Source organism: Struthio camelus, chromosome 22, assembly GCF_040807025.1.
Source record: "Struthio camelus isolate bStrCam1 chromosome 22, bStrCam1.hap1, whole genome shotgun sequence".
In the NCBI taxonomy this organism is placed as follows: domain Eukaryota; kingdom Metazoa; phylum Chordata; class Aves; order Struthioniformes; family Struthionidae; genus Struthio; species Struthio camelus.
Window position 1 is genome coordinate 8571175 of NC_090963.1, and position 14517 is coordinate 8585691.

Genomic DNA, 14517 nt, shown 5'->3' on the forward strand with positions numbered 1-14517 from the left:
CTCCCCTCCCTCCACGCCCCCCCTCCTCTGTGCGCCAATGGGAGGGCGGTGGAGGGCAGGGGGCGGGGCCAACCCGGCCGCACCCGAGGGGGCGGGGCGAGGAGGGGCGGCGGAGTGCGCCTGCGCGGGCCGGTGCCGGGCGTACGCGGGGCGTCTCCACATGGGGCCGGGCGCGCGGCGGCGGCGGCGGCGCCAGGTGCGTGCGGCGGCGCCAGGTGCGTGCGTGCGCGCGCGCGCGCGGCGGGCGAGGTGGCGCGGCGCGGCGTTGCCGTGGCGACGGCGGGGGCCGTTGCCGTGGCGACGGCGGGGGCTGGGGGCGCGGCGCGGGCGCCGTGAGGGGAACGGGGAGCCATGGCGGCGGCGGCGGGGCTCGGCCCGGCCCGGCCCGGCCCGGCCGCCGGCGGAGGGGGCTCCCCGAGGGCATGAGGGGCCCCGAGGGGGGCGAGAGGCCCCGGCGAGGCGGGGGACAGGGCGCCGGGTCAGGCCAGGCCGCGGCGGGCGCTGATCTGGAGCCGTACCCCGGTAACGCCGCTCTGTGCGCACCGCCCCCCTCCCCCCGCCCGTTTAAAACCCCTTTTGGGGCACGTTCCCCCCCCCCCCCTTTTTCTTTTTTAAAAAAAAAAAGCTCTGCGTCCTGCCGCCTGGCTGCACCGTGGCGGCTAGCAGGGGCTGACCCCCAAAATCTCAATTTTTCCTTTTGGTTTAGCGTGAGGCAAAGCGACCGCGAGGAGAGGGCGAAGGGCGGCGGACAGGTAAGAGCGGAACACGCCAGGCCTCCTCTCGGCTCTTTCCCCCCACCCAGGCGCCGCGTTCGGGCTTGCTTTGCCTTCCCCAAAAAGTGCCCTCTTTGGAAACCGCCCCGACGGGTGGAACGCGTCCCCTTTGCTCAAAACCCTTCGTCCCCTTCTGCCTTGAGCTTTGACTTCAGCGTTGCTTCCTGCGGCTTAAAAACGGGCAGACTAAAAAGAGCTCGTTGTGACCTTAAGTCTGTGCACGTGTGTCTGGTGCCCGTACCAGGCTTCCTAAGAAAGCGAATTCTTGTCTGACTTTTTCCCTTGTTCCCACGCGGACCTCTTGAAGGCCTTGCTCTGTAAACCCGCCTCATTTTTCCATTGAGTTATTGGGAATTTGAAGCAGGCGAAGAATCGCAGCGTTGAATAAAAAGCTCTGCGGCTGGGTGTTTTGGCTTGGCCTCGCCATAGGCCGAATCTTGTGTTCGCGCGTCGGCGCAGACAGAAGCAGCGCTCGTTTTTCCTGCAGCACAGATTCCCGCTCGGTTTCAAGCCTCGCCCTGCCTTGGTTGTTAAGACGGAAAGGTTGGCTCTCATGATCCGTGCAGGCCTGCTTCAGTTGCAGCGCTCGTGCATAGTGACAGCGTTTGGGACTCGGCCAAAGATAATGAGTTAATTTCCTTTCAGATTCTTCTAGGAGAAACATAGGAAATTCTAAATTCCGATGTAATGTTTGTCTTAGCCTGTTGTCTTAAAGTAACTGATTTAAAAGAAGAAGGCGACCTATGAATTATGCCCCCAGTGATGGTAGTTCTTCTCAGCACTCGAATTAAAGTAGTGGATGAGTATTGAATGTATGCTGGCTTCTTCATATAATTGCCTCTGCATTTTGAGCTTTTTCATTGGACTTGCATGTCGAAATGCTGGAGTTTCCAGCCTGTGACATATGCACTGCTAGTAGGAATGCAAGGCACGCAGACCGAGGGAGCCGGGATCTGCTGCTTGTTACAGTGGTGCTGAGAGCTTCTGCCAGGGTTGATGATGGCTGGTCCCAACAAAAAAGGTTTATGGGCTCCCGCTTTTCAGTGCGCGCTCACTACCAGAAACTCAGCTTTCCAATCTCTAGACATTGAAAGTGATTCATGACACCTTATGGTGCTGCAATATCCTTTACCATTAGTCCATTGAGATCCGGTTAGTTACACTGCAGCTGGGTACAGTAGCATGCTTAAGGAACGGCTCGACCCAGAAGACGGCTGTTATGGAGCAGCCCCTCCCTCACTGAAGAGCACTGAGTTGGGAAAACACAGTTTTTAATTGACTTAAACTTCAAACGTTCAGGTCCGCTGGCGTCTGAGCGTGGCTTTGCTTGTATATCAGCTGCCGAACATGGAGGCGGTCAAAGGACAGCTACAGTGACTTCCTCATCTCCTGCCCGTTTCTTAGGTGATGAATCTGCAGAGAGAATGTGACTTGTAAATTATACGAGGTGGTATTGCGCAAGCATTGCAGTTCTGTTCGGCCCGTTTCGTATAGTTATGGCAAGTCTTTGTAAGAATACGTTCTTGTGTGACCTTCAGCATTAATGTGGCATATGCTCTTGTTTAGGCATTTGGTTTTCGTTTAGCTATGTCTTTGTATTTCAGGGTTTTTCAAAGCTGTCTCAATTGTGTAGGTCCTCACCGGATGTGTCTTTATTCTATTAAATATGGAATTATTGTGGTTAAACTTTCTTCCGTGAAGAAAGTTTATTCAGTCTTGGCAACTTGCTTATCATTTAAAGATACAGCAGTTCCTTGCTAACATCTGTTTTGGAAGCACATAGCATACGTTCAGTGTTAATTATGCTCTCTTATTTCAAGCTGAAGCGAAGGGAGTCACATTTTACCATCTCTCTTTTTCCTTAGCTAGCCTTTCTTGCCCTCTGCTGTGCTATTCAGCTTTTAGCATTGGATCAAGAAGCTCATTCTCACATTGAACAGGAGCTAGTTGTACCTTGAAGGCTTTGAGATAAATATTAACTAATTTCTTAGTTGTGGAGGAGGAAGGAGAGCCTTGCAGGCTTACTCAGACGCTGCAGGAAATCATCTTGTAGTTTTAGGAATGAAAGTGATGAAAGACAACATTGTGATAGGAAAATCGAGCCAAGGAACTGCAGAGTCTGATGTTTGTGCTGTCTCTGACTTACTGTCGACTAAATCCCTGGTATGTTCCAGACACTTAGAGGAGGAAGAATGGAAAGCTGCCTCTTATCATGTAAGTGCCCTTCTCTGCTTTTCTTGATGGGACTTGCATTCACAGCATGGCCAGTTGCTGCAGAGTGCCCTTTGAAGTTTTTTCCATGTGGCAGTGGTGCCAGGCTCTGAGATAATGCTGCTTAATTGCAGTTACCTCGACCAGAACGTGTTCGCGCTTGCGCGACCTGTCCCCCTGGAGAGCAGACCTTCTCCCCAGGCCTGAATCCTGGAGCTTTAAATATCTTGGCTGGATTTCTCGTTAAGGCTCGTTCTTAAAAGAAATAATCTGTAGCTAGAAAGAGCTTGACTGTTGTTAGGGGCTTTTTTGTAAATAGGATAAGACAAGATATGATTTCTGCCTTTTTCGTCCTTTTTTAGTGATTTGCGGCAAAGAGAAAGGAAGGTTCAAGGTCATGATATTAGAAAACTCTTTCTTGATAACTATGATTGTAAAGGACAGTGTTTTCCAAGGTCAGGCGACTTTTAAAATGTCCTTTACAGTCGCCTAGAAACTGAGTTCACTTCTCCATTGCATGCTGTTTAAAACACTATTTATGTGTAAGATGAGTGAAATGCAGGCAATAATCAGTTATTTAGCTAGATTTTGAACTAGCGAAACATAGGAATGCCTGAGTACCAATTGAAGAACAGGCTTGTTATTTGTGAGTTAGAGAGCTGATAACTCACAGTGTAAAACTATTGCAAACTTAAATTATATTCCTAAACGAAACTAGTGTTTTGGGAAGTGGTTTATGTGTGATTGTTACGTATGCCGTCTAGACTGAAGAGAGAATTGAGGCAGACCTGTTCGGCGCTTGCAGTTCTGCATGTTGCCTTGTATGAACTTTTCTGTTACATGTTTTGGTTAAGTTAGGGTGCGTGCTTTAATTCTTAGCTCATCCAAAATGTTTGATCTAAAACTCGGCTGGCTTTCTGGAGCAGTCTGTTCTTCTAGAAGTAAATCTAGCTGATCGAAATGAGAGGTCTTACCGTCCTGAAAGGACGAAAGTATTATTTTTCTTGCTGTTTGCTGTTCTGACTGTGTTTGGCTATGTTCATTCAGGGCGAGTTTGATTTTGCTGCCTGATGGATCATATGGCTAACTCGTGCCAAAACGGATAGTCCTGAGTTCCTCCTGCTTCCCCACCCTGGCTAAACAAAGGGGAACAGTAGTCGCTGTTTTGGGGCACGTGCTTTTTGACGGTTTAACTGCCTGAAATAGTTCACCACAGGGCCTGACAGTTGCTCGTGTTGGCTTGTGGGGGGCATGGGGCTCTAGGGGAGAGGGGACAGCCCCTTTTGAGGGCAGTGAGTTGGTAGAACAGCATAAAAGTACTGTCAGACTCCACCTCAGGTGAGAAGAAAAACACAGGGTACAATGTTCAGAAGTGCATGTGGTGGAGGAGGCGCAGGGCTCTGAGGTGCAAGCGTGGAGTGTATAAAACTGGGAGGCAGAGCAGCTGGCTGCAGCCTGACTCCTAATTTGCTAAATGCTTTTGAAACTTTTATCCTAAATGTTATTACCGGTTGCTTTGGCGGTTTCATTTTTTTCCGAACTCTGCTCCCTTATTCTAAAAGGGCTCGAAAGTAACAGGCAGCACGTTTTAACTGGTATCTCCGCAGACAAACTGTGAAGACCAGCTATCCTGCCTCACCTCTCTGAGTGTTTCGTTAGTTATGTAAGTTTTCAGAAGTGGTTAGAAACGTAAGATTGGCCAGCACGCTCTGGCATAGCGTTTGTGAGAGCGTGTTTGTCCTGTTTTCATTATCTGGTATTAAAATATTGTGATTATCTAGATTACTGGGACTATTCCTGAAATGATACCTGCAAACACTTACTGCACAACTGAGGTTTCCTACCTCTAAAGAATTTTTGTGTGTTACATTTTAGTATTACTGGTTTGCTCCAGGAGTTAGTGAAGCGATGACAGGCATCTCATTTGTAGATCAAGCGCTCAGATCTCACTGAGGCTGAATGGCTGCAAAAGGCTGTGATACCTGTAAAAAGCTGAGATTTCAGGCCAGCAGCTGCTGTACAAGGTTTCCATTCGGCAAAAGCCTGCTGCTCGCAAACCAGAATTTTTGTTAGACTCTTTGTCAGAATTGGCAAGAAAAATAGATAAGGCTGAATAGGTGTCTCTGCTTTCTTTTCCTCTTAATAGCCTTATTTTGGAGAAGCAAAGTGGGAGAGGAAAATTTGCTGGCAGACCTTTTGTATTTTATGTAATGGGCTATTGAAAGAATTTTCAACAATATACCTTCCTTTCTATCAGCTTTAAGGTCATATCCCTCAGAGTCTAGATGTATGGCGAGTTGGATAATCCTTCTCTCATCACTTGAGAATGAAATGCTCTCAGTAGCCTTTTGTAGCCAACAAAAATCTTTTTGTGCTTCTTCCCTCCTGCTGTTTCTAAAGCAGCAAGTTTGTTCACACACATCATCTTGGGAAGGGGCCAGTGCTGCTCTGAGAGGCAGATTCTCAAACAAAGATGAATGGCCAAGGTAAAATGAAGGGTTTGGCGAATATTCAGACGCTCTTAGTAATACTAATGGCAGGATCCCGTGGAGGTGGCCTGGACAGCTGCAAGGGAGAAGATGGCTGTACGGGGATAACGTCGTGCCCGTACCCTAGCCGATTCTGCGTTTCAGCACCCACCCGCTCGACTGGGCTGACATCAGCCACTGCACTTGGGGAAATGGCAAAGGATGCTGTGTCGAGGGTATCTTCCTTTCAGTGTCTTCCAAACAGCTGCTCGGCCGATGGCGGTTACAAGCCATTGGATGTGTAACAGACGCCCATGGGAAGTCCCTTTAGTACCCTGTTGTACAGAACAGCTATATAATCTTAGGAAACTTTGTTGTAAAAGAAGTTGAGGAGGTGGACAAGCTCCAAGGTGCAGAGTTCAAAAACAAAACAGTGCAATTCTTGGCCAAAAGGTGATGTCATAAAGATAACAAAAGCAAGTGTTTATTCGTCCATTACAAAGCTGGCTCTACAAAAACCTGTGGTCTGTTCCACGTCATATTGCATATGTGTAGTGACTTTGCTTCTGGTGACTTTGTCTACTATAGAAACTGGATGGCTTCTACGGTGAGCCTGGGTAAAGAATCATTATTGGAAGATGGAATGCCACCTACAAAAAAGCCCAGGTAAATGTAATTATACTCCAGTGGATTTCTTCTGATAAGAGCTTTTTCCATAACCTTGCATTTTTCTTTAAAGAGAATGACACTTGGCACAAAATCATAGCAACCATTTCAGTTGCTGATCCAAGAAAAGTCTGCTGTCTCTAACTGTGCCTGCAACTAGTGTTTTCCTGTGGTGTGTGGGACAAAGGCCTTAATGCTGAGAGCGTACTGAGGAATTGCTTTGTTGCTGATTTTGTTAACCCTTTCATCAGGCTGCACGGACGCATAGAAAGCTGCTTTTTTTTTTTTAACTGTACTTTCTCCATGTTATTGTTTAGTGTTAAACCTAGCTCAGGTCCTGTCCACACAGAGCGTCGCTTATGTCAGATGTGCTTCTTAACTTCAGTTGGATGGCAGTTCCTGGGAGGACAGGCAGTTATTGGAATTAATATGACTTTGCTGTGTGTAAAGGCTAAATAGTTCCAGTGTAGAGGCTTCCTATACTAATTAGCAAGTCATCTTATATTTCTCTAAAGGAGTGTCATGCTCAAAACAGAGCAGATCCCACCTTGGGGTGTTCTTCCATTACTTTCCATTGAAGATTGTTCTCTGCTGGATACACCCAGAGGTGATACTGTGGCTGCTGAGATAACGGGGACTTAGCTCTGAAATTAAGACATAAACGGAGATCACCAGCCTCTGCAGATGAGCAGCTCAATTCAACTAGGGAGTTGTCGTCCACTAATCTGATTTATTTATGAGTTGGAGGGCTGGAGTATACTTTCTCTCTGTGAGGGAGCCTTTGTCTCATGGTTGGTCCAGTGATGTGAAATGAGCAGAAGAGAGGCTGGGAGTTGTTTCTGCTTTGCTCTGGATGTGATGGTAGAAACAAATACATTTTATCAGCGTGGGAAAGGAATGTCTCTTTCGGAGTTGTTGCATAAAACGTTAGTTAGACTTAGGTATTTTTATTCCTGGATTTTGGGTTTCATTCCATAAGGTTCTAGTTGTGATTTTATACTAGTGCTTTAACATGAATATTAGTTTTATTCTTCACAGGTGAGATTTTCAGTCCCCGCAAAAAACATTAAATCTAGACTTGATTTACAGTAAGTAATAGTGAAAACTTTCTAAATAAAAGGGTTAACTTGGTTGTTTTCTTAGGTGGTAGCGGAGGGAAGGCAAAGCTCCATCTGTGTGGTGTCTGTTTCCTTTTCCGTTCTTGCTAAATATCACATGCTTGCAGATAAAAAGCATTCCTTCCAAGTGAGCTGCCTCCCAGAGCTACTTTTCTGCTTAATGGCAGAGATTCTCTGGGAAACTGTAGTCATTCCCCTGCTTTATGAAAGCGGCTCACCACCAAGCTGCATTAGGCACAGTATGATGAGGGAGAAGTACATCCACTTAATGAAATTTTGATAACATCAAATTTAAAAACACTGTGCAGGTATAAAGCCAGAAAAATGAGGAGGAGAGGAGGGGGAGGAAGAGACAAGGAGAGTATATGCATAGAGCCCTTTCATTAGCAGCTTCTTGTGGTCCAGGCTTCAAAAAGATTGGCCTCGAGTGTCCCACTTACGTTGAAAGTGCGCCAGAAGTCCCTTCCCTGTTCCAGCAATGTCCCAGCTTAGCAGTCTTCTCAGCAAAGGCCAGCAGTGACTGGGGTGTGGAAAGGGCCTTTCCAGGGCAGAGTGCTGGGAGAAAGCCTTCGCTTCCTTTCCTTTGTGCTAGTGTAAATAAGGCTGCTGTCTTGAGGGCTCTGTTTGGCACCTGTCACTTAAAGGCAGAGAAAGCTTAGCGGGTTCAGGCACCTATTTGAACCGAGTGCGGGTATAGTTGTGTTTACTCCTCCTTGCAAGATCTCGCATCCGAGCCTTAGGACAGGGCCTTAAATTGGCCAATATATTAAAAATCTACGTGCATCTCTACAGCCACTGATGACATTATTCCGTGTTGCTCACTGCATCTCTTCCAGTGTCTCTAGTCTTTCAGTTAGGTTTCCAGATCAAAGTTATTAGCAAGACTTCTGGCACTCCCGTCTAGCAAAATTTAATTGAATTAGCTTTGCCTCAGAGGTATTCCTGGGTAGTACTGGCTTTTCCCAATAACTATCTTGGTGAAGGACTAGACTGAGAAATAGGCTGCAGTTAGGTACGTTGTAGTTGTGGGTGTTTGTGATAGTGCTCTGTGGAGCTGTGCACTGCCCTTAAGGGATATCGAATAGCCTCTCCTTCTGTTTATCAGAGAACCCTAATGGAGACGTTGATTCAAACTTCAGGTAAAGAGTACCTCCCTTGTCTGTGGGTCCCATGACCCAAGACATCCTTTTATTTGTGCTGGTACCAGTTGTCCAATTTTTCTCCTGTTGCAGGAAGCTGTTGCCAAGCCTGAAAACCAAGAAGCCTCGGGAGCTTGTTTTGGTGATTGGGACAGGAATTAGTGCTGCAGTTGCTCCCCAAGTCCCTGCGCTGAAGTCTTGGAAAGGGTTAATCCAGGCCCTCCTGGATGCCGCTATTGACTTTGATCTTCTGGAAGATGAAGAGAGCAAAAGGTTTCAGAAATGTCTCCATGAAGACAAGAACTTGGTTCATGTTGCCCATGACCTTATCCAAAAACTGTCTCCGGTGAGTGTGCTTGTAGCACTGAACATAAACGTCCCAGGGTCCCACCCTGAGCTAAGCATTTGGCTTTTGGAAATAGGTCCGTTCTCCAGCGTGCCCCTGAAAGAAAGAGCTGAAAGAAAGGCCAGCCCCAACAATTCCTGTATTTGCACGGAACTGAGCAAGTGCAGTTACTGCATCATGTTCCTGAGATGGTGTTTTGGGCTATCAGAGGCCTGGTCACTCTGACCCACATCTGGATTTCTGTGGGCTGATACACTGTCAGGAACAAACAGGAGTTCAAACAGCTGTCTGAATGTTCCCTGTAATATCTGTGTGCCCTATTGTGTCTGCTCAGTTCTCCCTCTCTGGCTTTGAAGAGGCAAAACTTTGCCGTGCATACCAGCTTCTGGATGTTTCATGGGTGCTGGGGAGCGTATCCACCTCAGCGTGGTATATAAAGAGGGCCAGGGGTGATCCCGCTGTCCGGCTGCGAAGAGTGGTGCTCTTCTATTTCCAGCCTCCAGAGCGGAGCTTAGTTGATAAGTGTGGAAGGAGAAGCGTTCTGATGCAACGCTTTTTTTTCAACCATTCTTATGTTCTTGTGTTTTGACCTGAACAAATTCCGATATAAGTGCCCGCTGTTTGCCTTGCAAGCAATACGGACCTATAGCTTTGCAGAGCTCTTCCAGAAGTATGCGTGTAGTTTTCATACATTCGTTTTGCATGAAGTATTAAAAGAAACCAGACTCTGACCTTAATCTCTCTCCCCTTCTCAGCGCACAAGCAATGTTCGCTCAACATTTTTCAAAGACTGTTTATATGAGGTGTTTGATGACCTGGAATCTAAAATGGAAGATTCTGGGAAACAGCTGCTTCAGTCTGTGCTGCACTTAATGGAAAATGGGGCACTGGTATTAACCACAAACTTTGATAACCTGCTGGAACTGTATGCAGCACACCAGGGGAAGCATCTGGAGTCTCTTGACCTTACTGATGAAAAAAAGGTAAATAAGCGATGATGATTTTTTTTATTGTCAGGGCTGAGCTGGAACAACCTAAGACACTGGTGGCTGCAGGATGTGCCCTTATGCCCATGTAAGGGGATTGAACTGTTAATAGTAATTTAGATGGGTTAGGCAAGCTCCAAACAGAGACTCTGATAATTTGGGGCAGTGAGCAGAGGAATTAAGATGAGTGCTTCCTTCTGAAATGCTGTGCTTACTGGCTGGCATCCATTGCTCAGGAGGAGCCTTCAAGTCTAGTATTTCTTTGATCTGTGCTTGAAAGTTCTGGCTTGGTCTTGCTGAAGTCCTGTAAGTCTTGCTTCCACATAAGGCTTGGATTAGCAATTCTAACCAACCCAGGAAACTTATGTGCATGAAACAAAGCTGACCTTTCTATTTTTATGATATGCTGCTGAATGCTTTTTGTGATACAGCGTTCACAGGGCTCCAGCCTTCAAGACAGCACGCTCTAACTCCTTGGCGCTTTCATCCTCCCCCCTTTCCCGTTACCTTGCGTCCTCCGTCTGAAATTGCTGAGTGGCTCCGTGTGGGATACGCTGTCTGCTCAGAGCTTTCTCTCTGACTTGCTCTGACACGTTGTCGGATTTCTAACTGCTTGCTTCAAACAAACATCCCTCCTCGTCCTTCTGCCCCAAGTCTTCAATCAGGCAGCAAATCGGACTGTCTGATGCTATAGCCTGAGCTCTTTCACCACCGCCTGCCCTTTTGACCCACTTCATCTTTACACTATGGGTTTTAGTTTCAGCGAGCATGTTATTTTTCTATTTGTTATTACTATTTCTCTTGTATGTCTGTTCCTAAACACCTGCCACCTTGTAGATGCTACAGAGTACTTTGCCTCTTTCCATACTGATTCATTTCTGTATTTTGCATTTCCTGCATGACCTCTTAATCTGTATAGCTGCAAGTACTTACAACGGCACAAATAAGCCTCCTAATTATTGCAAGCTTAAATGACCTAAGATCTGTAGGAGTAAACTGAGAGCCTAAGAAGTGGCTTTTTGAAATGAAGATCAGCTGTTGAGCTTTCTCAGATCTTCTCAGACTATAGAGCAGCTGAGGAATAAACTTTGTAGACTTGAGAAACGTGCTAAAATAGTATTTGGAGTTTTCTGCTTTTTCTGCTGGGTACAGTATTCTGAGTCAATCTCTTTCCATCAGCAGCAGGCATTAGCCATTCAGCTGAAGTGCTGAACCAAAGTAGTGTGCTGGCGCAGCTGCAGGCTGTGGTGTACAGGCTGCGGTAGTCATCATCTCTTGAGCAGATACAGCGGAACATGAAGAAGAAGCTGCCCCTTTGAAAAGCTTCTCCAAAAAATGTATTTTTAACAGCACGTATCTCAAAACTCAAAGAGGTAGGAAGCAAGTCCTAGAACAGGAGAGACAGGAGACCTTAGTGAAGAATACCCTCCTAGCAATGCAATACTAAATCTCTGTGGAAGCTAACTTGATGGACTTGCTAACGTTTCTTGAGCGGTTTGCTTTGTGCAGGTGCTGGAATGGGCGCAGGAGAAGAGGAAGCTCAGCGTCCTGCACATCCACGGTGTTTACACAAATCCTAGTGGAATAGTGCTGCATCCGGCTGGCTACCAGAACGTACTGCGCAACACTGAGGTTATGGTGAGACAGCCTGTGGCTTCTCTTTGGGGGGGGGCATGCAAGCAGAACCTGCTGAGCTTGTTTGGCTTTTTCCTTTAGCCTCAGCGAGGCAGGAGACTTTGCTTTAACAATAAGGTACTGATTTTTGCAAAGTTAAAAAACGTTCCTGTAAAGACTAAGACGCTGGAAATGGACTGAGCATACTATCGCTTACCGCGTCATCTGGCTGGACCATCGCGATAACAATTCTCTCCTGCCAGAGACAGAATGGGTGAGATGTGGCTCCTTACTAGATCAGTGGGTTGGGCACTAGTTTTCGTAAGGAATTAGAATCTAGAACGTGACGCTGAGCTTGCAGGAACGTCTCACAGAAAGAAATGCTCAGATTCCCAGTGCCACGGGGGGTAGTGTTTTTCAGCTAGACCTGGCTGTCCCCAGTCACTCTTCACTTTCAGCTGAGTAGCAAAGAGCAGTTTCCCGTCTGCCCTGGCACTAAACCTTGTGATTGTTCCAGCTACCTGAAATACTCACTGACTTGAGGTTGCGTATTTTGAAGACCTTGTATATAAGTCTCCTTTATCCCATTCTAGCTCCTGGCAGTCCTATATGCTAACTGGACATAGCTTCTGCTGAGCTTAACTAATGAGTTTGAAGAAGGGACTTCACACGGGCTAACGTGAGAGTCCTTAAGTTTGTTAAATAGGAGAAAGGGGACAAATTATTGAGACTGGAACAACTCGTCTTTAGCCCACTTAAACCGCAAAAACCCCTTACTCCCTTTCTGTTTAGGATGAAAGAGCGATGACGCTCCTAAAGAGTCTGATCTATGCTAAGCCAATTATTGTACCTTGTACCCTGTGAAGACTCAGATAAAACTTGCTTTTACTAAGAACATCTTTCCTTTTTAAAGCGAGAGATTCAGAAGCTGTATGAAAACAAGTCATTCCTGTTCTTGGGCTGTGGTTGGACTGTTGATGACACCACGTTTCAGGCCCTGTTTTTAGAAGCTGTGAAGCACAAGTCAGATCTGGAGCACTTTATGCTCGTACGGAGAGGAGATGTGGATGAGTTTAAGAAGCTTCGTGAGAACATGCTGGACAAAGGGATTAAAGTGATTTCCTATGGAGATGAATATACAGACTTACCCGAGTACTTTGAGAGACTGACGAGCGAGATCTCCATGCGGGGTCGAACAGGTACAGGGGTTACAGGCTATGTTGGATGGTCGTACGTGTATATCCACGGTCCCAGCACTTACCTCAGGGATCCTGTCGTACGACAGCACAGCAAGTTCTCGAATGTTACTGTAGAGTTTAAGCTGATTGTAGACAGTATCAACACCTCCCTTTTCTCTATATTATTATTTCATTAAGCTTTTTTTTTTTTTTCCTCCAAAATTGGCTGCGCGTGTAGTTGGACTTTGGGTTTACTTTCATGCAAGTTTAATCGCTGCATGTTCCTATAGCTAAAACAGCCCTGCTGCTTCCCACACATCCAGACATAATTTTTACTGTGAAATTGGACTTTTTTACTTCCTTTCCACAGAAAGGAAAGGGTATTTCAGTCCAGTCGTTTGGTCTAAGTGACCTGCATGCTACTCAGACCGAGCTAATGCTTTAACATGTAAGAGGTCTCACCAATAAATCTTAAAAAGCAGGGGAAAAAATTAATTTGCTAGCCATAGCCTTGCTGGCATGTGTTCTGAATGTAAAACCCAGCCAGGCACACTTGTCATGTGAGACTGCTGAGCGCTGAAGTGCTACATTTGGATTCCTGGCACTGATCAATCCTGACGCGCTCTCAGCAGCTCCCTTTGCTATTTAAAACAAGCTGGAAGCAGCCCTTGTGATCTGCTCTCTGCCCAGCTCCAAGCAAGTGCCACTTAAGGTAACTAACACCTCTGTCTTAATCCTATCAGGGCAGGGCTGGCACTGCGGGGCTCTGGCTGTGAGAAGGGCAGGGAGGATGCTGGCGCGCAGTGCTTTTGCCTTGTGGGGTGCCCTGCTCTCTGCCTGCGGTGCAAGCGTAGGAGCTCCCTCCTTCCAGGAGGCACAAGGGTTCGGTGCTTCTGGTGCTTTCTTGCCTTTCTGCATGGTAGTTACCCTCTGCTCTCCCCCAGGTGTGCCTAAAGAGGGACAACAGCTGAATGGCTCTGCTGCTGCCCATGCTGAGATAAAAGGTAAGACTTGTGCCTGAGCTTAGCGAGCTAGAGGCTTCCTCTGCGCCAGGGTGGAAGCGGTGCGTTGGGGTGCAGAGCTGGGGCATTGCTGCCTGCCCTTCAAACGTAGAGCTGAGGTCAATCTGTCTTACGCGAGGCGACTGCAAAGCCAGCCTGCGCTTAAATTTTCAAATGAAACCCGGCTTTGGGCTGGGAGCGCTCAGAAGCTGAAGCCCCCACAGAAAAGCATTGTAACATGAGGCTTAACAGCTGCAGCAGCCCAGCAGGGCACGGCCAGCCCTGCAGGCCAGGTCACACCTGCAGCAGGGCTTAGCCTTGCCCCTTCTAGCCCCGTTGCGCAGTTTGCGACTCCCTGGGTGCCCCTTGTGCCGCAGTGACTCGGGCAGCTTTTGAAGAGCCTTTAACTTCACACAGGATGCAGCACTTGAGCCTCGGCCTTGCCCCAAGATCTGTGCTGCAGGCTACTCCCTAGGACGAGTTTAAGCCAGAGCCAGCAGCTCCAAGGGAGGCCTGCGAATGTTAAGGCCAGTCCAGAGGAGGAGCGAAGCCCGCTCCTGTGCAGCTGCCGCTCTCATCCTTGCATACCGAGCCTAGCAGTGATGCTTCAGGCACCATCGAGGCCGGGGCAGAGCCTCCTCAGACTGACGCCTGGGTTGATGTCGTAGTTGTATTTGCTGGGGGAGGGTGGTCTCTCCTGCTGAACTGCAGCCTCTTGTAACTTCCTACTTAGTGCTTTTGTATTCTGTACTTTCAACTAAAAAAATGGAACTTGAGCAGTTTTGTTTTGTTTTTTTACTTGAAGCTCTAGTTTTCTAGTCCTTTCTTTATACTGTACAGTATTTTGTATGTTGAAGCTTGTATTAAAAGGCCTGTTCAATTACCCTCTTCTGGCTGGTGTTTGAATTATAGTCTACTTAAACATTTCATAGAGCCTGTCCAGGACTTAGACCACTGCAGGCCGAAGATACAGGCAGGAGTTTGTCTCCCCCTAGAGGAGGAAGTATGTCCCTTTTG

The 14517-nt window shown here is 47.3% G+C and overlaps 1 protein-coding gene across 4 annotated transcripts; it reads left to right on the top strand.

The window, feature by feature from the left end:
- Positions 1–93: 93 nt before the first annotated feature.
- Positions 94–14383, top strand: FAM118B (family with sequence similarity 118 member B). 4 transcript variants are annotated; one of them, XM_068916734.1, is made up of 9 exons: positions 94–196; positions 707–752; positions 6041–6118; positions 8469–8721; positions 9477–9704; positions 11217–11345; positions 12235–12520; positions 13444–13503; positions 13918–14383. In XM_068916734.1, the coding sequence occupies exons 3-9, from the start codon at positions 6048–6050 to the stop codon at positions 13929–13931; spliced, it is 1041 nt and encodes a 346-aa protein (XP_068772835.1). In that variant the 5' UTR covers positions 94–196; positions 707–752; positions 6041–6047; the 3' UTR covers positions 13932–14383. The 4 variants fall into 4 exon arrangements, 3 of the variants coding, with proteins under 3 accessions (XP_068772835.1, XP_068772834.1, XP_009680242.2); XM_068916733.1 differs by having other exon boundaries at positions 96–215; XR_011135900.1 differs by having other exon boundaries at positions 99–215; positions 12235–13211.
- The last annotated feature ends 134 nt before the right edge of the window (positions 14384–14517 follow it).

Coding starts and splice junctions, on each gene's coding strand:
- FAM118B (XM_068916734.1), top strand. CDS start 6,048: ATGGCTTCTACGGTGAGCCTGGGTAAAGAATCATTATTGGAAGATGGA. Junction 8,722..9,476: donor TTATCCAAAAACTGTCTCCG/GTGAGTGTGCTT, acceptor TCCCCTTCTCAG/CGCACAAGCAATGTTCGCTC. Junction 12,521..13,443: donor CTCCATGCGGGGTCGAACAG/GTACAGGGGTTA, acceptor GCTCTCCCCCAG/GTGTGCCTAAAGAGGGACAA.